The 22,409-nt window shown below is 37.9% G+C and overlaps 2 protein-coding genes across 5 annotated transcripts in view; one reads left to right on the top strand and one right to left on the bottom strand.

The window, feature by feature from the left end:
* Arp8 (Actin-related protein 8) overlaps positions 1 to 10,306 on the bottom strand; it is a 99,157-nt gene extending 88,851 nt beyond the window's left edge. For 3 of the 4 annotated variants that reach the window (XM_067149737.2, XM_067149738.2, XM_067149739.2), the window contains exon 1: positions 10,143 to 10,306. In XM_067149737.2, coding sequence (XP_067005838.2) covers positions 10,143 to 10,172 — 30 coding nt within the window. In that variant the 5' untranslated portion in view covers positions 10,173 to 10,306. Of the gene's footprint in view, positions 1 to 9,335; positions 9,462 to 10,142 lie in introns of all 4 variants that reach the window. The other variant, XM_068228206.1, reaches the window with a different exon arrangement.
* Positions 10,307 to 10,683: 377 nt separating this feature from the next.
* Positions 10,684 to 22,409, top strand: part of Vsp37A (Vacuolar protein sorting 37A) — a 46,699-nt gene continuing 34,973 nt past the window's right edge. The window contains exons 1-2 of the mRNA XM_067149736.2: positions 10,684 to 10,872; positions 11,102 to 11,291. Of these exons, the coding sequence (XP_067005837.2) occupies positions 10,787 to 10,872; positions 11,102 to 11,291 (276 nt within the window). The 5' untranslated portion in view covers positions 10,684 to 10,786. The remainder of the gene's footprint in view (positions 10,873 to 11,101; positions 11,292 to 22,409) is intronic.

Here is a 22,409-nt window from a genome sequence, read left to right as displayed (position 1 = left end):
TCCAAATACCAATGTTCACGTCTGTTACCTTTCAGTTCTGAAATATAAGTATCCCCATAAAAATAACCTTTATTCACTTCCTTTCACACTCCCCTCCCCCTTAAGTCAATTTCCCATTTAAAAATACTTGTTTCTTTAATAGTAAAGGATCTTCTAAATACCAATTATCACGACTCAGATTTTTATTTTTAAAGGAGATCCCAAATACCAAATATATTCAGATTCTCCTCATTAAAAGCATTCAACCCCTTTTTCACCCTTCCCATTGGGTTTTTCCGAAAAAAGAAAAAAAAAAGTTTCTTTATTTTCAAAGGAGATTCTAAATACCAATTTTTATATAGTTGTAAACTTAAAAAGTTTTGAGATATAGATACACTCATTTTAAAAATTCACCCCCTTTTACCCCCCCCCCCATTAATTGGACTTTCCAAAAACAAAAAGAATACATGTTTCTTTATTTTTAAAGGAGATCCCAAATACCAATTTTCAGGCCTGTAATATCTTCAGTTTCTGAGATATAAGTATCCTCATTAACGGCATTCAACGCCTTTTTCACCCCTCCTATTGGGATTTTCAGAAAACAAAATAATACCTGTTTCTTTATTTTTAAAGGAGATTCTAAATACCAATTTTTACATCTGTAAACTTTTAAAGTTTTGAGATATAGATACACTCATTTTAAAAATTCACCCCCCTTTTCACCCTCCCATTAATTGTATAAAAAAAAAAAAAAAAAAAGTATTTCTTTATTTTTAAAGGAGATCCCAAATACCAATTTTCAGGTGTGTAATATCTTCAGTTTCTGAGATATAAGTATCCTCATTAGAGGCAATGAACTGCTTTTCCACCCCTTTTCACCCCTCCTATTGGGATTTTCCAAAAAAAAAAAAAAAAAAAAAAACCATGTTTCTTTATTTTTAAATAAGATTCTAAATACCAATTTTTACATCTGTAAACTTTTAAAGTTATGAGATATAGATACACTCATTTTAAAATGTCACCCTCCTTAGCAACAGAATATTCAAAAATCCTCTCTTAGCAAGCACCTACATGTTAATATGAATGTATCCCCAAAATGTCATTTCTTAATGTCCAGTAGTTTTGGCTCAAGTTATTTTCTATAAAATAACTTGTCCTGACTGACTGACTGATTCATCATCGCTGAGCCAAAACTACTGGACATAAAGAAATGAAACTTTGGGGATACATTCATATTAAAATGTACGTGCTCGCTAAGAGAGGATTTTTGGATATTCCGTTGCTAAGGGGGTGAAAAGGGGGGTGAAATTTTAAAATGAGTGTATCTATATCTCAAAACTTTGAAAGTTTACAGATGTAAAAATTGGTATTTAGAATCTTCTTTTAAATTAAGGAAACACGTGTTTTTTGTTTTCGGAAAATACCAATAGGAGGGGGGAAAATGGTGAAAAAGGGGTTGAATGCCTTTAATAAGGATACCGGTACTTATATCTCAGAAACTGAAGATATTACAGAGCTGAAAATTGGTACTTTTGATCTCTTTAAAAAATAAAGAAACACGTATTTTTTTGTTTTTGGAAAATCCAATTAATGGGAGGGTGAAAAGGGGGGTGAAATTTTAAAATGAGTGTATCTATATCTCAAGACTTTGAAAGTTTACAGATGTAAAAATTGGTATTTAGAATCTGCATTAAAAATAAAGAACATGTATTTTTTGTTTTTGGAAAATCCCAATAGGAGGGGTGAAAAAAGGGTTGAATGCCTTTAATGAGGATATTTATATCTCAGAAACTGAAGATATTACAGACCTGAAGATTAGTGTTCGGGATCTCCTTTAAAAATAAAGAAACGCGTATTTTTTTGTTTTTGGAAAATCCAATTAATGCAGGGTGAAAAGGGGGTGAATTTCTAAAATGAGTGTATCTATATCTCAAAACTTTTAAGGTTTGTAGATGTAAAAATTGGTATTTAGAATCTCCTTTAAAAATAAAGAAACACTTGTTTTTTGTTTTCAGAAAATTCCAATAGGAAGGGTGGAAAAGGGTGAAAAAAGGATTGAATGACTTTAATGAGGATACTTATATCTCAGAAACTGAAAACATCACGGACCTGAAAATTGGTATTTGGGCTCTCCTTTAAAAATAAAGAGAAACATATTATTTGTTTTAGGAAAATCCAATTACGGGGGGGTTGAAAAGGGGGATGAATTTTTAAAATGAATGTATATATATATCTCAAAACTTTTAAAGTGTACAGATGTAAAAATTGGTATTTAGAATCCCCTTTTAAAATAACGAAACACATATTTTTTTTGTTTTTGGAAATTTCCAATAGGAGGGGTGAAAAAGGGTGAAAAAGTGGTTGAATGCCTTAAATGAGGATACTTATATCTCAGAAACAGAAGATATTGCAGACCTGAAAATTGGTATTTGGGATCTCCTTTGAAAATAAAGAAACACGTTTTTTGTTTTTGTTTTTGGAAAATCTAATTAATGGGGGTTAAACAGGAGTGACAAATTGGGGTGAATTTTTAGAAAGACTATATCTACAGTATATCTCAAAAACGTAAAATGTTACAGACGTAAAAACTGGTATTTGGAATCTCCTGTGAAAGTAAAGAAACATAGGTGATTTGTTTTTGGAAACACCACTTAAGGGGAGCTAAAAAGGGGGTGAAATTTTAAAATGTGCGTTTCCACAGTATATCTCAAAAACATAACATATTACCGAACTGAAAAATAGTATTTTTAATATCTGTTGAAAATAAAGAAACATGTATATTTAGTTTTCTGAAAAACCACTTGGGAGAAGGGGTAAAAGTGACTGAAAATGGGGTTGAATTCTTTTCATTAGGATACTGAGATCTCAAAAGCTGAAGATGTTACAGACGTTAAATTTGGTATTTGTAATTTCCTTTAAAAATAAAGGAATGCGTATTTTTTGTTTTCGGAAATCCACCTAAAGGGAGGAGGGAAATTGAAAAAGTTGAATTATTTGTATGATGATACTATTATCTCAAAAACGAAAGATTTTGCAGACGTGAAAATTGGTATTTGGAATCTGCTTTAAAATTAAACAAACACGTATTCTCGGAAAATACAATGAGAGGGGGGAGGTAAAAAAATGAAAAATTAATTGAATTAATTATATGAGGATACTTACATCTAATAAAAACTAAAGTTGTTACAGACATAAAAATTGATATTTGGATCTTCTTTAAAAACAAAGAAGAAAGCGATGTTCTGGACCGTCGTCAAAATGTGCGAACCGCGCTGGAAACGGGTCCTGGTCGGGTAATGACTACGACTGCAGTCCGGCCGTGGGTTCAGTACTGCCAAGGCACCCAAGACGACACCAAGCCGGATCTCCTCAAGGATTTGATCCATATTAAATTGCTTATAGGAAAAGATGGCAAAGATTTAGGGACCCAACTGGCTGGGTGGAACACCTGGACCTAGACTGGGAAGTACGAAATCAATGGCTGGAAAGAAAGATTGAAAAATGGGAGGAACTTTGCCGTAATCTCTCAGAAAACGAGTTTGATCGCGAATTTCAGCAGATTATATATAAAACGTTAAGCATTCAATTATAAATTTCATTATAATACCGTAGCAAAGCACGGGTATCTTGCTAGTATATATAGATTTTACTGTCACTGTCACGTACCGTAACTCACAAACACTCAGTGATGTATTCTCCTCCACTCTCTATAATCTTCTGCCAATGTTCAGGTAGCAGTTGAATGCCTCGACTGTAGAACTGTTTTGGTTTTGACTCGAAGAAATCTGTTAGCCATTGGTCAAGAAAAGCTTCGACAGGAAACACTTGCCCCTGAATGTGGTTAGAAAGAGTGGAAAAGATGGAAATCTGAGGGGGCAAGGTCACGACAATATGGAGGATGAGGAAGAGGTTCCCAGCCAAGTTCAGCAATTACACCTTTGGTCAATTGCGCTGTATGCGGACGAGCATTATCATGGAGCAATAAGACTGGTTGCTGTCTTTGTCTTTTGTTGTCAATAGCAATGGCAAGCCGTCTTAGCTGGTCACTATCACGGCAGAGGTAATTGTTACGTTTTTCAAAAGAAGTTCATGGTAAAGAATGCCATCTTTGCTCCACCAAACACATAACATGATTTTCTGTACATGGGCACTATCCTTGGCATGGGGAGTAGCATTTTATTGATAGGCTGAGCCACTCTTTCCTCTTCTTCTTGTTGACATACAGGCACCATGTCTCGTCACCGGTGACAATGTTCGAAAGGAATGCTTTGTGCCTATCACAAGCCAACCGGTGCCGGGCAAGCGATGACGAACAGATTTTTACGTGTTGATTTTTGTTAACTGTCACTTAGCACATGTGTACCTTATACCTATCGAATGCAAATGGCGTACAATAGTTGATTGATCACATTAAAAAATTTGCGCCATTTCCCTCGTTATTTGACGAGGATTCTCATCAAACAACTCATTCACGCGATTTTCGTCAAAATCTGGTTTTCCAGAATGTGGATCATCAACAAGCCAAAGCATCGTGCTTGAAAGCGGGAAAAACATTTTTGTGCTGTTCTTTCAGCAATTGCTTCATTTCCGTATACTTCACAAATTGTTCTCGCAGCTCCTGCTGTACTGGATCCTCGGTTAAACTCAAAGAGTAAAATGTGTTGGAAATGCTCACTTTTCTCAACTTGACATTCCATATCTGTTTGTCTGAAATATACACAAATGATATGCTCACAATCAAGAAAACTTGTGTTTCACAACATACAAACTCCATACTCAGTTAAAACAACAAAATGATAAGCAATCCCTTCATGCCATATTGTTGTCAACCCAAAAGAATACCGCACAAACTTATGCATCAATCCAATAAACTTGAAGAGAACTGAATTTTCTAGCTAACTCATTCTTGGTTGCCAGCGTTGAGCCCAAATTGGCACAATGGGGTGAAACGCTGAGAACCAAGAATGAGTTAGCTGGAAAATTTATAATTATACTGGAATCATGCATTCACTCATTTGGGACAAATATTTCAGGTTCCATACAGGAATCAAAATCTACATCATTTGATGCCCTAACAGGCATCAATTTTGTAATAGGGACCAAGTCTCACATATTGCACTGGCATCAATTTTGTAATAGATACCAAGTCTCTCATAGTGCACAGGCATTGCCTGTGGCTCCAAGCAGCCTACCAAGTGTCTTGGTAGGTGTGGTAGTTACGAACTGATGAGCCCAAACTGGCACACTGGGGCAAAATGCTGGCAACCAAGAATGAGTTAGCTGGAAAATTTATAATTTCATTATATTGGAATGTGCAACGAGACTAACATCTGGGGAACACACGTTATTGTCATCGAGAGTGGTATAGCTGACTGATTCCTCCAGTTCCGTAGTCAGTGCCATTTGTCTAGGCAGCATTACATTATTCGGTTCTCGCCTGACGTCACACAAAATGACAGGCTTACTCTTTGTTTCGACACATTACACCACCTGAAACTGTCTTCCTCTGGGCTATGGCCTCAAACTGGAGAGAAGATGTGACCTGGGCCAATATAAATTATTGGCGTGAAGCTGATTCCTGCTTGTGGTGTCCCAGCATACATATTTGGACTTAACTCTCCAGTACTGAACTAAACCTCACACTTGTGATCTCCTGACCAATAGTTCACAAACAACTGACACCTTGCAATAGCTCTTTTCAGAGCCAATCAACCAAACCCTTAGGTCCTGTCTTCAAATTAACATAAAAGGCATAAGTAAATCTAAGTCCGACTTTGTCAAAATTACGAGAAATCAACATTGACCTAATCTGTGTCAGAAACTCATCCTTCTGATAAATCACAAATGTACTCAAGAGGGAACATTATGAACTACTTATCACCAATCATATGGTACTGTGACCTATGTTTGTAACTCCATCATAAATGCTCATTTAGTCTCATTAAATCAGGAAAATAACATTTTCTACATTGTGACAGTGGTTAACAGTGTCAGAGTTATGAACATTTATAAACCTCTAGCCATCCTATGACCTGATGATATTCTTCCAAACTTTGTGCATCCTGTTATTTAAGTCATGCGGGTGACTTCAACAGCCACCATACCCACTGGGGATATTGATCTTTAAACGAAAGGAAAAGGGTTCCTTTAAATCATGGAGATGGAACTTAGAAACAAATCCTGACTTAAGTTTTGAATCTACTGACCAACAATTGTGTAGTTTAGCTGCTGTCTGTAAAGTGCTCACAAACTTCCCACACAGTCAACTCTGCCCTGTCCTTTTGGAAGTAGGCACTCAAATTCCCACTATTAGATCTTCTCTTCTTTTTCAATGGAATTTCGATAAAGCCAACTAGGACTGATTTTCTGTTGATCTTGATGGCAATATCAGATGGATACCTCCTGATGGCGACAACTATTGTAGATTTGTTAAAGCAGTACTTGCAAATGCCAAAAGATACATTCAAAGAGGAGTACGGAAGGATGGAATGAAACTTGAGAAAGACTTTATAATGACATTCAAGAGAATGGTGAAACTGATGTATGTTGAAAGGATGGTGTAGCTCATTGCTGAATAACTGTGGTATGAGATCCTCCTCTGAGTGCGACTGTGGTGGGAAAAAGCAGACCATCGGGCATATCATCACTAAATGCCCAGGGAGATCATACTTAGGGCCGTTGGAAGATTGTGTGTGGTACAAATGAGACTATTCAGTGGTTGGACAATTTAGATTTAATTCTATGAACTCTCCATAAGCTTGGTTGATTGTTTAGTGTTTTTGTTTTTCAGTTAACTTACTTCTTCATTATTTGTTTTATATTTCTGATGTAACTTACAACACTTTGTACCAGCCGTAAGCTAAATTAATAAATAATTAATAATACGAGGCATGTTTTTAAGTAAGTACCGTTTTGATATTCCGCCAATGAAGCGCTGCAGTCTGCATTCCGTGCATGCACGCTGTATACCTGCATCTATTGGCAAGGCTGAGACGTCATTACGGCAATAGTCGCCATTGTGTACGTTTGTTGGTAAGCATTTGAAATGGCCTCGTCGATCGAGAGTCCCGCCGACTGTGAAGTCCGGTCTGTTATTCGTTTTCTGAGTGCAAAAGGTTTGAAAGCTTCTTCTCACTGCTTGGTCAACTGCCTGCACCAAATCTTCACTAACAACTGAAGGTCGCCAACTCCGTTCTTCATCATGCACATCTTTGCGGTCACCTTTAAATGCTTTAAATGCTCGAACCCATTCCATCGCTCATAATGTTTGGTCTGTAAACTGCACAGATCTCACGATGAATATTGATAGCTTTTAAACCTTTTCCACTCAGAAAATGAATAACAGACCGGACTTCACCATCGGCAGGACTCTCGATCGGCGAGGCCATTTCTAATACTTGCCAATAAACGTACACAAGGGCGACTATTGCCGTAATGGCGTCTCAGCCTTGCCAAAAGATGCAGGTACACAGCGCGCATGCACGGAATGCCGACCGCAACGCTGCATCGGCGGAATATCAAAACGGTAGTTACTTAAAAAACATGCCTCGTAAATGATTTACCAATAAACACAGCCAAAACATTGCAAGGGTCTTCCGGAAGGAACGACAGAGAGCTAGACATGAGCCATACAATTAAATTCTTTTAGAATTTTATCTTAGATGAGCCAACTATGCAACTTGTCTGAGAAGTCTCAGCAAGGGGACTCTTCAGAGTAAGATTGCACCTATTATGACATAGAGTCTGGATTCAATCTGGCACAACTTTAGCAAAAGCAACCTTACAGATCTGGTAAAGGCAAAACATATTCTCTTAAAAAACTGCCCCGCATAACAAAATATGATCCATCACGATTAACATATGAACTGGCACGAGAACCGTTCTTCATGGAAGACTTACACGTGATTCGACAATTGCCATTTACAGACTAGTCTAAACTACAGTAGGCTACATCTCGAGCACCAAACAAAGAAGGAAATTCTGATCGACTTCTACTACAATTCTACAATGATGCCATCAGAATAGCCAGTGCTATGATCTGCAGCACATGATCCAATGTCTTGTAGTATGTGGCTTTTACCATAAGATCCATATGACAAAAACACATCCCTCTCCAGCTCCTCAATGTGTTTGTGAGCTGTGCGAAAGACAATGTGATATATACTTGGTAAAACTTATAGATGCTTTCCCAGTCCACACAGCTTGCACAGCCCTAGCAGGTACTCGTGTGATAAAATATAATGCTATGTACAACAGGGTACATTTCTTGAAGTCCAAAAAGGCTTTGACAACCTTGTGTCATGTGAATGCCACACGTTCCATTTTGTATATAACATTATATTTTAGATTTTATTGGAATATGTGGCATTCATGTTTAGTCTAAGTAATGTTTTACATTGTACAATCGTTATTGAATAAGCAGGTTCATCAGCAGCTGACGATGACCTAATTAACAGGTCGAAACCGGTACTGTGTTTTAATGTGATTGAAATCTTTTAGACACTTTATATAATAAAGTATTGATTAGGTGGAAAACTCATTCTTTATACTTGTGTGAACAACAGATATGTTGAGTGAAGGTGTGTGTGCATATTAATTTAAAATATTGTATTAAGTGGCAGATTTTTTTTGCTACTTGTTTAACACTGCACTAACACATCGAAGATTTTCAGTGACGGAAGGATGGGAAAGGTGCTGGCTTTCTGAGCCCTGGTTGGGAGGTTTGATCCTGGTTCAGTCTGGTGGTATCTGAAAAAGCTCAAATACATCAGCCATGTGTCAGTAGATTTACCGGCACATAAAATAATTCCTGCGGGACACACTTTCAGGCATCCCGAAAACCGTAAAAGTAGTTAGTGGGATGTGAACCAACAACATTATTATTTATTATTGACATGTTTAATTAAGAACATCTTTCAGGACAAAATTCAGACACGCCAGTATCTTTTAAGTCCATATATACTGTACATTTAAGGCACTAAACATACATCCGGCTCCATGGCTAAATGGTTAGCGTGCTGGCCTTTGGTCACAGAGGTCCCGGGTTCGATTCCCGGCAGGGTCAGGATTTTTAACCATCGTTGGTTAATTTAGCTGGCACGGGGGCTGGGGGGGTGTGTGTGTGTCGTCTTCATCATCATTTCATCCTCATCACGACGTGCAGGCCGCCTACGGGCATCAAATCAAAAGACCTGCACCTGGTGAGCCGAACATGTCCTTAAACACTTCCGGCAATAAAGGCTATGCCATTTCATTTCATAACATCCTTCTTTTCCTTTGTTATTTTCCAAAAGGCTTTGATAAAATAAGTTTTTAGGTACTTAGTACAGTACAGTACAATGATGTATAATACTTACCTCCATATTCCATTATAAGTTGAAAGGGCATTTCAGTACAAATGGAGCATTCAGATGGAAGACAAAGAGATTGAGAAAGAACCTTGCTTTTAAGTGGGGGTTTTCTTTTTCCTTCCTTTCCATTCACTGATAAATTCAACACAAACAAATTGGTCATCTTAATTGCTGGTATTTTGTAATATCTGTATAACAATGTACAGCATGAACAACATTTAGTATTATAAGACTAGCAGCAAAATGGATTTTGTACCTTTGGCAAAGCAAAGCAAAGTTATCCCCATAGAGGCTATGAAGGCCCTTGGAGGGGTGAAAGGTGAAGGCTTCCACTATCCGTAACCTCGGCACTACATGGGGTAGAATGGTTGGCTCTACGCCCGGCCGCCTTTGCCCCCAGGAATTAAGATGGTACTCATTTTTGGTGTAGGCTGAGTGAACCTCAGGGCCACCTCTGGAAGTGGAAATCTTGTTTCTTAAATTTTACGACTTCCTGACGGGGATTCGAATCCACGTCCCTCCGAGAGAACCGAGCACGCCTTTACCGCCTCGACCAGGCAGCCCCTTTTTATACCTTTAAGAGGAAGTTATAGACTACTGTCAAGTGTCAAATTAAGGACCTAGGTCTACTATCACAATTCTAGCCTAACAAAAATTATCTACCAGAAGTTACGTTAATACCCTTACAAATTGGTTATCTTAATTGCCGGTATTTCGTAATATCTGTATAACGATGGGCAAGGTTATGTGAGCAAATATCAAAAATTGAAATATTCAAACTATCACACTCGGCTAAATATCACAGGAATTTACCTCAGCACAGGACTCTTGGAATGATGGCATTCCGAATGCTCCTCTCTATTCGAAGAAAACTACCAAATTCACATCTAGCCGTTATCAACTATCATAGAACTTTCTTTGCCGGTTAACTGATACCCACGGCATATTTCCCCAAATATTATGAGACCAGCATGGGACATGCTTTCAACGAGAAACAAAACACAAAAACGGCAAATTCCACTTTTACTATCTCTTAGGTAATACCAACAATAACATAGAAAATTACTTTAAAATCTTATGAATGATTACGTGTATTTAATCATTCTCTATCAGGAAGAAGAACGAAGGGTTTATTTCAGAGGTACGGAAAAGATAATATGCTGTGGATCATTGATTACGTGTCAAGCATTTCTCCAGAAACATACAAATATGCACCCCATCATTCTTTATCTAATAGAGGAGAAATTTCATTTATTTGCATTACATATCTCTCATGTCGTTGCATAACGATGAAATATTAAACTTCTACGGCTTGTGTTCTTCCTTTATTTTTTGTTTTGTTGCCAACCTATCAACTCGTGTAGTGCAATGTTTGTGGAGATTACTGATGTCAAATGTGTTTTATGATTATTGTAGTGCTAAGTGGTATGAGCTAGTGATAAAGGGAGTCAATTTAAATGTTATCAAGAATATTCAGAGAATCTGAAAATGCTGAACTGAAAAGAAAGAGACAGATTGACACTCTGAAGGTTTTTAATGATAAGTATGTATGGTTTTCATATGGGGCATTTCTCATTCTCTTGTTGTGACTTATGTTGTTATTTGAAAATGATCTAGAGATAAAAACTGTTTACTTCGGTAGGTTTCCAGATTTCTAAGTCTGTATGTTTAAAAATGATAAGAAATAGGCTGATTAATACAAACGTAACATAACCTCTTAGGAGATTTTAACGATTTCAATATTTGAATGGCTTATCTGTGGTTAATTTCAGTGTAACAGAGCTTCAGGAAGATGTGGAATATCAAGTTGAATTTGTATCTGGAGGAAATAATATGGCTATATTAGTGTCCCTTGGTCCAGAGTTTCCATTAGTGAAACCTGTTCTGAAAGTCATTCCACCAGTTAGTCATCCATGGGTTAATGAACACAGTGAAGTAACGAGAGCTCCAGGACTCCTAAACGTATGTAATTTGTAACGTAATTGTGGTTTTATCATCATTGTTACTTGTATCATTTCACACTAGAATATTTTACACTTAAGGTTGAACAAGTTACTTGAGAATTATGAAAACTTGATATTTGTTCTAGTGGTAATGCTCAATTTATGTGCTTGAAAATGCAAAGTAAATAAGTTTATTGTTTTACTTTAAAACACTGATGGTTCATGTTTGTGGGTTACTGTAGTCACGTCCTAGTTCGTGAACCATGGGCAACGGCTGAGTAGCCTAGTAAGTGGTCCTGAGAGTTGGGATACCAGTTGCTATGGAATGGGAGTGGGCATTTCGGACATATTCTGAGTCATGGCCCTCCTTGTGCTCAGGCGGCTAGGACTATACAATTCACCGGTGGTTTATAACCCGTTAGAGGAGAGATCCTCACTTGGACTATGTGCAAGTAGGGAGGCACCCTGCATCATGAATTTACTGAGCTCAGAACATTTTAAGCAAGCCTCGGACCTATGGGAGTAACGGAGTCCCACTCCCATTTGACAGGCGAGGGACTCCTTGGAAACAACTTGGCGAACGAAATGGAATTCGATGGGGAGCTATCAATATTAATGGGGCTTATGGAAGAAAGAAAGTAGAACTGGCTGAGTCAGCAAAGAGGATGCATTTGGATGTGCTAGGAGTAAGTGATATTCGGTTAAGGGGAGATAACGAGGAAGAGATAGGAGATTATAAAGTGTACTTGACAGGTGTTATAAAGGGAAGGGCAGAGTCTGGGGTAGGGCTCTTTATCAGGAATACCATTGCATGCAACATAGTTTCTGTTAGGCACGTAAATGAGCGAATGATGTGGGTAGATTTGTCAGTTGGAGGAATTAGGACTAGAATTGTCTCCGTGTATTCACCATGTAAGGGTGCAGATGAGGATGAAGTTGACAAGTTTTATGAAGCATTGAGTGACATCGTGGTCAGGGTCAACAGCAAGGATAGAATAGTACTAATGGATGATTTCAATGCGAGAGTTGGGAATAGAACTGAAGGATACGAACGGGTCATTGGTTGTGGGGAAGATATGGAGGCTAATGGGAATGGGGAGCATTTGCTAGACTTCTGTGCTGGTATGGGTTTAGCTGTTACGAATACATTCTTCAAGCATAAGGCTATTCACCGCTACACATGGGAGGCTAGGGGTACCAGATCCATAATAGACTATATCTTAACAGACTTCGAATTCAGGAAATCTGTCAGGAATGTATGAGTTTTCCGTGGATTTTTCGATGATACAGACCACTGTCTGATCTGTAGTGAACTAAATATCTCTAGGCCTAGGGTAGAGAAAGTGAAATCTGTCTGCAAACGAATAAGGGTAGAAAATCTCCAGGACGAGGAAATTAGATGGAAGTACATGGATATGATTAGTGAGAAGTTTCGAACAGTAGACAGTAAGCAGGTTCAGGATATAGAAAGTGAATGGGTGGCATACAGGGATGTTGTAGTAGAAACAGCAAGGGAATGCCTAGGAACAACTGTGTGTAAAGATGGGAAAAGATGAACATCTTGGTGGAATGATGAAGTGAGAGCAGCTTGTAAACGTAAAAAGAAGGCTTATCAGAAATGGCTGCAAACAAGGGCCGAGGCAGACAGAGATTTGTATGTAGTTGAAAGAAACAGAGCGAAACAAATAGTTGTGGAATCAAAAACGAAGTCATGGGAAGATTTTGGTAACAACCTGGAAAGGCTAGGTCAAGCAGCAGGGAAACCCTTCTGGACAGTAATAAAGAATCTTAAGAAGGAATGGGAAAAAGGAAATGAACAGTGTTTTGAGTAATTCAGGTGAACTCATAATAGATCCCAGGGAATCACTGGAGAGGTGGAGGGAATATTTTGAACATCTTCTCAATGTAAAAGGAAATCATCCTGGTGGTGATGCGAACAGCCAAGCTCATGGGGAGGAGGAAAATGATGTTGGTGAAATTATGCTTGAGGAAGTGGAAAGGATGGTAAACAAACTCCATTGTCATAAAGGAGCTGGAATAGATGAAATTAGACCTGAAATAGTGAAGTATAGTGGGAAGGCAGGGATGAAATGGTTTCACAGAGTAGTAAAATTAGCATGGAGTGTTGGTAAGGTACTTTCAGATTGGACAAAAGCAGTAATTGCACCTATGTATAAGCAAGGGACCAGGAAGGATTGCAACAACTATCGAGGTATCTCATTGATTAGTATACCAGGCAAAGTATTCATTGGCATCTTGGAAGGGAGGGTGCGATCAGTGGTTGAGAGGAAGTTGGATGAAACCCAATGTGGTTTCAGACCACAGAGAGGCTGTCAGGATCAGATCTTCAGTATGCGCCAGGTAATTGAAAAATGCTACGAGAGGAATAGGCAGTTGTGTTTATGTTTCGTAGATCTAGAGAAAGCAAATGACAGGGTACCGAGGGAAAAGATGTTCGCCATACTGGGGGACTATGGAATTAAAGGTAGATTATTAAAATCAATCAAAGGTATTTATGTTGACAATTGGGCTTCAGTGAGAATTGATGGTAGAATGAGTTCCTGGTTCAGGGTACTTACAGGGGTTAGACAAGGCTGTAATCTTTCACCTTTGCTGTTCGTAGTTTACATGGATCATCTGCTGAAAGGTATAAAATGGCAGGGAGGGATTCAGTAGGGTGGAAATGTGATAAGCAGTCTGGCCTATGCTGACGACTTGGTCTTAATGGCAGATTGTGCCGAAAGCCTGCAGTCTAATATCTTGGAACTTGAAAATAGGTGCAATGAGTATGGTATGAAAATTAGCTTCTCGAAGACTAAATTGATGTCAGTTTTTGAACATCTTCTCAACATAATTCAACAGAATTGAATGTCAGATTGGTGATACAAAGCTAGAACAGGTCGATAATTTCAAGTATTTAGGTTGTGTGTTCTCCCAGGATGGTAATATAGTAAGTGAGATTGAATCAAGATGTTGTAAAGCTAATGCAGTGAGCTCGCAGTTGCGATCAGCAGTATTCTGTAAGAAGGAAGTCAGCTCCCAGACGAAACTATCTTTACATCGGTCTGTTTTCAGACCTACTTTGCTTTATGGGAGTGAAAGCTAGGTGGACTCAGGGTATCTTATTCATAAGTTAGAAGTAACAGACATGAAAGTAGCAAGAATGATTGCTGGTACAAACAGGTGGGAACAATGACAGGATGGTACTCGGAATGAGGAGATAAAGGCTAATTTAGGAATGAACTCGATGGATGAAGCTGTACGCATAAACCGGCTTCGGTGGTGGGGTCATGTGAGGCGAATGGAGGAGGATAGGTTACCTAGGAGAATAATGGACTCTGCTATGGAGGGTAAGAGAAGTAGAGGTAGACCAAGACGACGATGGTTAGACTCTATTTCTAACGATTTAAAGATAAGAGGTATAGAACTAAATGAGGCCACAACACTAGTTGCAAATCGAGGATTGTGGCGACGCTTAGTAAATTCACAGAGGCTTGCAGACTGAACGCTGAAAGGCACAACAGTCTATAATGATAATGTATGTATGTATGTATGTATGTATGTATGTATGTATGTATGTATGTATGTATGTATGTTTAAAACACTGTGTGTGTGGGGAGGCGGGGGTACCATAGGGACATGATTTTTATGCACTTGCTGTAATTCGAACCTCAGGTGCTTCTATAAGAGGCTAGTGATGATGTTACTCGGTTCTTTTAGGTACTGCTTGCTTGAAATTGTTATCCTAATATCTACATGCTGTTTAATATATACTCATGAAACTCCTGTGCTGGCAAATTCTGGCCTTGTTCCACATAAATACATGGAATACTTAGAATACCATATGTAGTTCTCTGTGTTCGTCACTACAAAATTTTGTCAAGGACACCACTCTTTTCCTACTTTCCTGGAGGTGATAGCGATCACAACGATTCTTGCACAGCCGACACGTACAATCCTCCTGCGGATCATGATGTTTCGTATTGTCACATATTCTGTGATGGAAGCCATGTACAGCAAATCGTGTCATGACATGTCGTAGCTCATAATTTGATTGTTTCCAATCTTGAGTCATCATGGCATCTGTGGTATAAAACGTGCTCCATATTTCCTCTTCCTTTGAATGAAGTTTTTGTAAAACACTGTTGTAGGCAGGTGTAGAATGTAGTAGCTTCCACTCTTGCAGGTCCTCTATGAAGAACCTTTATCTTACTAGTTCGTATACCAGTTGTGAGGGAGTAAATTTCAATAGACTTAGAACTTTCTGTAGATAAACTGCTTTCGTCTTCTCTAAATCTCTTAAATGACTCTTGGTAAGATGATCCTCCCATATTAGATGTAGTCCGTAACTCACTGTTGGTGAGATCTTCACTTTAAAGAGCTTCATCACTGTATCCACTGAGAAACTCCGCAGATGCTCGATTTCATTCATGGCTATTACCGACCTTGTCTTTTATATGTAGCTTGAAAGTGGTACCCGTGGCCTGTAGAGTCATTCCCAGGTACTTAGAGGAGGTGGGCATTGATAATCTCTCACTCTTATAATAAATTATGTCTTTCAATGCAATTTTCCCTCCTCGTCTGAATGTCAAGACTACTGTTTTACTTACATTCAGCAGTAAATCGTTTCTACCTGCCCATTCCACTAATCTAGCAAAAGCTGTTTGTAGATCTTCACTGGACGAAGACACAATTGCCATATCTTCCTCATAGACATACATTTTTACATTCTCCACATTTTTTCTCCTGATTGCGTCCATGGTCGCTATGTTGAACAGGATTGGGCTAAACGGATCCCCCTGAAGCAGTCGTGTTGTTTGTTCTATCGGAAAGGAGGTTGTCAAGTTGTCACCAATTTGTATGTAGTTCTCTGCAAGTATATTTATTATCAGAACATATAGGGCATTATCACTTCCAATAAGCGGCTCAAGTTTTTCTATCAGTAATGTTCTGTTGACCGAGTCAAAGGCCTTTGAGAAGTCGATGAAAGCAACATGTAGTTTCTGCTTCTGTCTCCCTGTTGTTTCTAGTATGTCATTTTGTAAGCACTGAACAGCGTGTAGAGTAGATCTGCACCTTCGAAACCCAAATTGCTCTTCTGGTATCACACGGTCCACAAGTTCTGTTTGTCTTTTTTTCAAGAAGCTTAGTCAGTATTTCAAATGGAATGCATTCTAAAGCAATACCGCTGTAAGCGTGTGTTTCCTCATGATTTCCGTTCCCCTTCTATAGTACCTTTAGTGTGGCATATTTGCATCTGTTCGGAATGGATCCTTTTATGAGGCATTGATTCATGACGGATGTCCAAGCTGCTTTGAGCTCTGTAATGCTCTGTTTCAAGTGTTCATTGAATAGGCTATCTGGACCACAGGCCTTGTGGTTTTTACTCTTCTGAATTGCCTTCTCTACCTCGTCTTCTGTGAACAGCCGGGTAATGGTAATGTTGCTATTGTTGTTCTTCTTGGATGGTCTGGAGTCCTTGACCTGTAGTACCTTACTGAAATGTGATGTCCACGTTTCCATTGTCATGTGCCTTGGGAATTTTGGTTGCCTTGGTTGCAGAACCCTGTAGGGATTATTTTCTGCTCTTTCTATCAATTTCATTTTGGTTATATGCTGGAATGCTTCCTTGGCTTCTTTAATCACCTTTTGAACATTTTTTAAGAAATGCTATAAGGACATAGAAAAGAGCTTACGGTCTCTCGGATATATCATATAGATTAAGATTTGAATTGAAATACTGGTCTAAGTGGAGAAGAACAGAATTCAGTAGCATCCAGCAACAAAACCTTACTTAAAGTCTCAAGTATCTGAATGTCTTGGTCTATACTTGTGAAATTGTGTTTTAGTTCATGTATAGTTCACCGCAGAGAATCTGAAATGTTCTAATTCCAAACAAGAGTTTAATTTTATGCATTATGCGCAACAAGTTTTCTCAATATTCGTTTCACCCCCCCCCCCCCCCCCCCCCGATCCCCTCTACATGACCACCACACATGCCCTTCTTCTGCCTACCTCTATCGCCCCTCCCTTATCCCGTCCAGATAAGCTTACCTAACTCAAGCAATACATTGCTCACGGCACTTCATTTGAACTACGATCAGTCTACGGCCGTTTGTGGTGAGTCTTATTGACAGTTATAATATCGAATAAGGCCTTATAACTTCCCGCTTTGAATTACTATTAGCGTTTTTTTATTATCCACAGGTTTCACAATTGAACTGGGAAACGTAGTTTCTGTTTACATCTTAAGGATCTTTTATATGTTTCCACCTCAAAGGCCTGTAGACATAGCAGAATATTGTCAAACAAATCTCATTCAGCTGTTTATATTCATGTTTATTTTAAGATGGCTCCATGTGAGAAGTGCAGTTTAAGAACTATAATTGAATCAATGTGTAAAATGTTTTTAAATACAAGCTGTTTTATTATTGTAGATGGCAAATCAAATATTTTGAACTCAGCACTGTATGTTCACAAGGAAATGAATCATTTTGAGAATTGTTATTCAACATCCAGTATATATTTGACTCGCAAGTCTTTAACTTGCTGGTAAAGAATCTTTCTTTAAACATTGCAATTTATTAAAGGTTTTATTATATGTTGTTGTTTTAATGTAGACATCATAGGGTTTTTATCCAATGAAAATAGGTTAATATTTATCATGAGATTTTTATACAATTGCCTGTTTTCCAAGTCCTTTGTACAGCTGAAGATGATGAAAAAAAAGGAAAAGTGTTTAAACTATTTCTGAATGAATTTTAGAATTTTGTAATTACATCTAGACAACATTATTATTGTATTGAATAGGTGAACCCCAAAAATTTAACCATTGTAATCTCAGTTCAATAGGGACAAGAAAAAATTAAATTTCTTACGTTATTGGGGAAGTGTAGTTTTGATTATAGCGTTGTTACGGTGAGTGTAATCTCCTCGTTAATAGCTTCTACTAAGGGAAGATGAAACAGTAGTAATGTGTAAATGAATGTGTTGTACAGGCCATATAGATGTAGCTTGCATTCTGGAGATCATAGGTTCGAAATGCATCATCAGCAGCCCTGAAGATTGTTTTCTGTAGTTTCCCTATTTTTACACCAGGCAAATACTAGGGCTGTTATTATGGCCATGTTTCTTCTTCCCTAGTCCTCCTCTTTAAATAATAATCACCACTATCACCACCACTTGGCTTTTCCTATCTCATAGTTGCCAAAAACTTATATGAATTAGCACGACGATTATATATATTCAACCCTCTACCCTTCCAGCCTTTGAAATGTGGCACCGGCATAAGACTATCACAGGGTCGCTGACTGGGTACTACCCACAGAGACATCTTCGAATATTATAAACTAACCTTAAATTACTAAGCGGGAAGGATAAGAGAGAAGATAAAATTAAGTAAAAAGATCTGAATGAGAACCTTTAGGAGAACATAAATTTATTAAGTAAAAAAAAAATTTAAACTCTGGCAAAGTAAACATCCCTACATCAATATAAACAACGTTCGGACTGTACATGGATATGTCATACCTTCGTCAACTCATATGAAATTCTTTTGTTCAAATTAATCTACATTAGGTCATTATTCAAATCATCATCTTTTGAGAAATTCATCAATCCAATTACCAACCTCCACGTTTCAACTTTGTCGACTGTGACTATAAACCACCAATCTTATCAGCTGATTTAAAATTCATCCAACACATTACTGAATTTAACTCATATTACATCTCCTCGTCATTTTCCAAGATTGCTTTACTCCACTAACTCTTTCCTCAAATTCATTATTTGGTTTCCATTATATTTGGTAAACACCATATTTCAAAATATTAATAATAATATTAATGTAGTTGACCGTCACTTGTTTGTCAAAGTGACCTTTCGAAATTCAAACAAAAATATACATTCTCAATGCATTCATCCATTCCTAAATTCAAAATCAGTATCCACTTTTCGTACTCCCAAAATCATTTAATTATTAAATTATGAAAATCATATTATAATTATACGATTATTTAAAATTATTAAAATACTACATCATGTAATTGTGAAGCTGTTTATAAATTAAATATCCCAGCACATTACTGAATTTGTGAACTTTACCCGTACGAAGTTACAATCATTAAAACATTAGTGACCATCAAGAATTTTCCAGTCATTTAAGTTTGCTACCTCATTTAATTATTGAGTCCACAACATTTCATTAATTCATTCTTACATTGCTTTACTTCCTACTCTATTTATATACAACACGGGAAAAACGTGACTGAACCGATAAGTACACCTGACCTGGATTACATTAAGTTACTACTCTGATTCATTATTAAAAGGAAAATATCTCACGTACGCACACTCAACTGTTCGAATAATACAAAGTTAACCATCAACTTCTGTAGCAAAGGACCTACGCTAAATGAAAATCTACCTTAATCTACACTGACTCTAAGACAATAGGGCGGAACCAATATTGTCGCAAAAATATCAACCACAGGTGAAATGAATTCACACAATCGAATAGAAATTTGCCACTGCAAAACCAGAATTTGCATTGACAAGTTCATGATAAATTGCGCATCATATGTACAACACACAACAGTCAAACACATCATGATAGAAACACCATATCCATTGACCTGGCCGGGCATCGAACTCCAGGTATTCAGCATCGCAACATTACAGTGACCTATCCTTTCGTACAATACAATGTGGGCAGTCACGATGTGTAATTAGTATTTTACCTATTAACGTGCTGTTCCTAAAATCTCTCAAATGGAATTGTATAACAAATGACATTAGTATTCTCGTTTTATAAGACCTTAACCAAGCAGTGGATTCCTCAAATACACACAACCAGCCAGCGAACGACACTGTTATCTCCGAACGTCACTCACATCTGCTATCTCCAATAACACGGCAAAATTTATGTGGACACTAAATGATCTCTCCGTTCTAATTAAATGCATGTCTCTTTTAAATTATCTTAGTAATCACTTAGCCTCCCGGGCTAACAACAACAATCATTCTGAAGCATTTAACGCTTTTCAATGGACCTTACACATTCCACATATCTCATTATTTAATTCGTACATTTCTCCTGGATTTCAAATCATCTCAAGAAACATCTATCAATTTGCCGGTTCTATATATCTCATATTATACTTCACAGTATCATCAGTTCGTTTCCCACGACTGGTATGTGTCTCTCAAAGGCCTAACTTCGAAACTATCTTCCTGAACCTCACTTGAATTATAAGACAAATTATTATTTCCTGACAGCACATTCCGTCTAATGGTCAAGATATACAGGTTACTGACTGATAAAAATGAACCCTAAAATCTCACTGTAAAGTGCGCCAGCAGCCCAGGTTCGACTCTTCACAACACCAATGATTTTTCTCGATGATCTTGACATACTATCATGCACATGCCATAGCTATTTCCCTATTCCTAGGATTATTAACTCATACTGAATGCCGTCTATCTTAAGTATTTACACACACATGGATATCCCACCTAAAAAATCGCGCACTATGCAAATCATATTTCCACACACGTAATCAAAGTATTGAAAAAGATCATATTCACACACGAAACTTATTCTACACAAAATTACTTTCCCCCAGGCATCAGTATATCACATATTATTCCCTACAACTAGCCACCCTTTGCTACAGTAGAAAAGAAATGTAAAAATGAACTTTCATGCAAGGAAAGAAAAAAAATTATTTACAAGTTAACAATTGAACGTGCATAAGTGATTTATTATGAATCAGGTGGTACTTATCATTTTGGTGGTGTCCCGTTCAGCTACACAACATCTGGAATCTCAGGTAGGCCCCATGGTGGAGTTTAGTGCATCATACTGGTGACTTTAACATTTGCACTAATGCCTTCCTGGGTATCCATGTTCTTCATACTTGCTCGCATTTTTATTTACATCGCTTCACAATTGTTATCACACTAAAATCACAAACAACATATACGTGGGTCACTTATAAATACACTTTTCACTATTATTGATACAATCACAAAGAAAAACAACCACCACTCAGTCTCTGCAACATTCCGCGATACACGACTCGCGACACGGCAGAGCGTTCCAATACTGAAAATCACTCCGGACCTTGTTATCTCGTTACAGTTAATATCCTGGTACTATTCCTTCACTCCCATTATATACGTGAAACTAAGATGCGTCGGATTCAGTTATGCTTTGAGCCTATTACAATTATCAGGCTAAGAAAATGCTCAAGATTTCTATGAGTGACAAGCGCCGTGCACCATACACCATTCCGAATCGCGCAGCAGAGTGCCTCTCCACCGCAGCGTGTGGCTTTCTTCCGGCACACCAACACACAGGGGAATCCCCTCATCAGTGCAATATCCTCTTGGGTATAACTACCTTTATTGGTCACAATAGTTTATATGGAGAACATCGTCTTAAATTCTCGTTCAACTGGAAGCCTAAAATTAATTCTTTGTTCTATGTTGTCCTTGGCGAAATTTTATCCATTATTGGAGGGCTTTTACACTGGCGGCCATATTTCTTTTCCCCTTCTCCTCAAACATACTGTATGCTGGTTTATTGCACAAAAATGGCTGCCAACTTAAATCCAAGTAACTCGATCGCACTTCCTTTTCCCCTATGAGTGGAAGATTCCATAACTTCTACATTGCGCCATCCAGTGACCTCGACACGTGTACTCCAGCTTCAAGCTAAGGCAACGGAATTTCAACGCACATCTGGTCTCTACTGTAATTTCACTCCATTCTCCTATAATTTCCTCTAATTTATAACATTTTAGGCCAATGATCCAACCCATGCGTGTTCAATATAAACCACATACAACCGACTTCTTAGTTTTCACTATTGTGTGTGCTTACTTGGCAGTAAATATAAGTGAATCCCTCCTGGTTGATGTATGTGATAGCCCTCTGGCGATTAGGACAAGGAATTCTGACATGTATGTAGTCGAAGTGACGTATAAATCCATGAAAATTACCCCATCTATATTAAAATACATCGGTTGCCAAGAATTGTATTCAAGTTGACAGTTAAGGACTGTCCCTTTGTCAGTCTCAAGAAACAAGTCTCTTGAAAAGTGAAATCTTATTTTAAGCTCTATCCCTGTACATT

Source organism: Anabrus simplex, chromosome 6 (assembly GCF_040414725.1).
Source record: "Anabrus simplex isolate iqAnaSimp1 chromosome 6, ASM4041472v1, whole genome shotgun sequence".
Taxonomy (NCBI): domain Eukaryota; kingdom Metazoa; phylum Arthropoda; class Insecta; order Orthoptera; family Tettigoniidae; genus Anabrus; species Anabrus simplex.
This window is presented reverse-complemented; position numbering and strand designations above follow the sequence as displayed.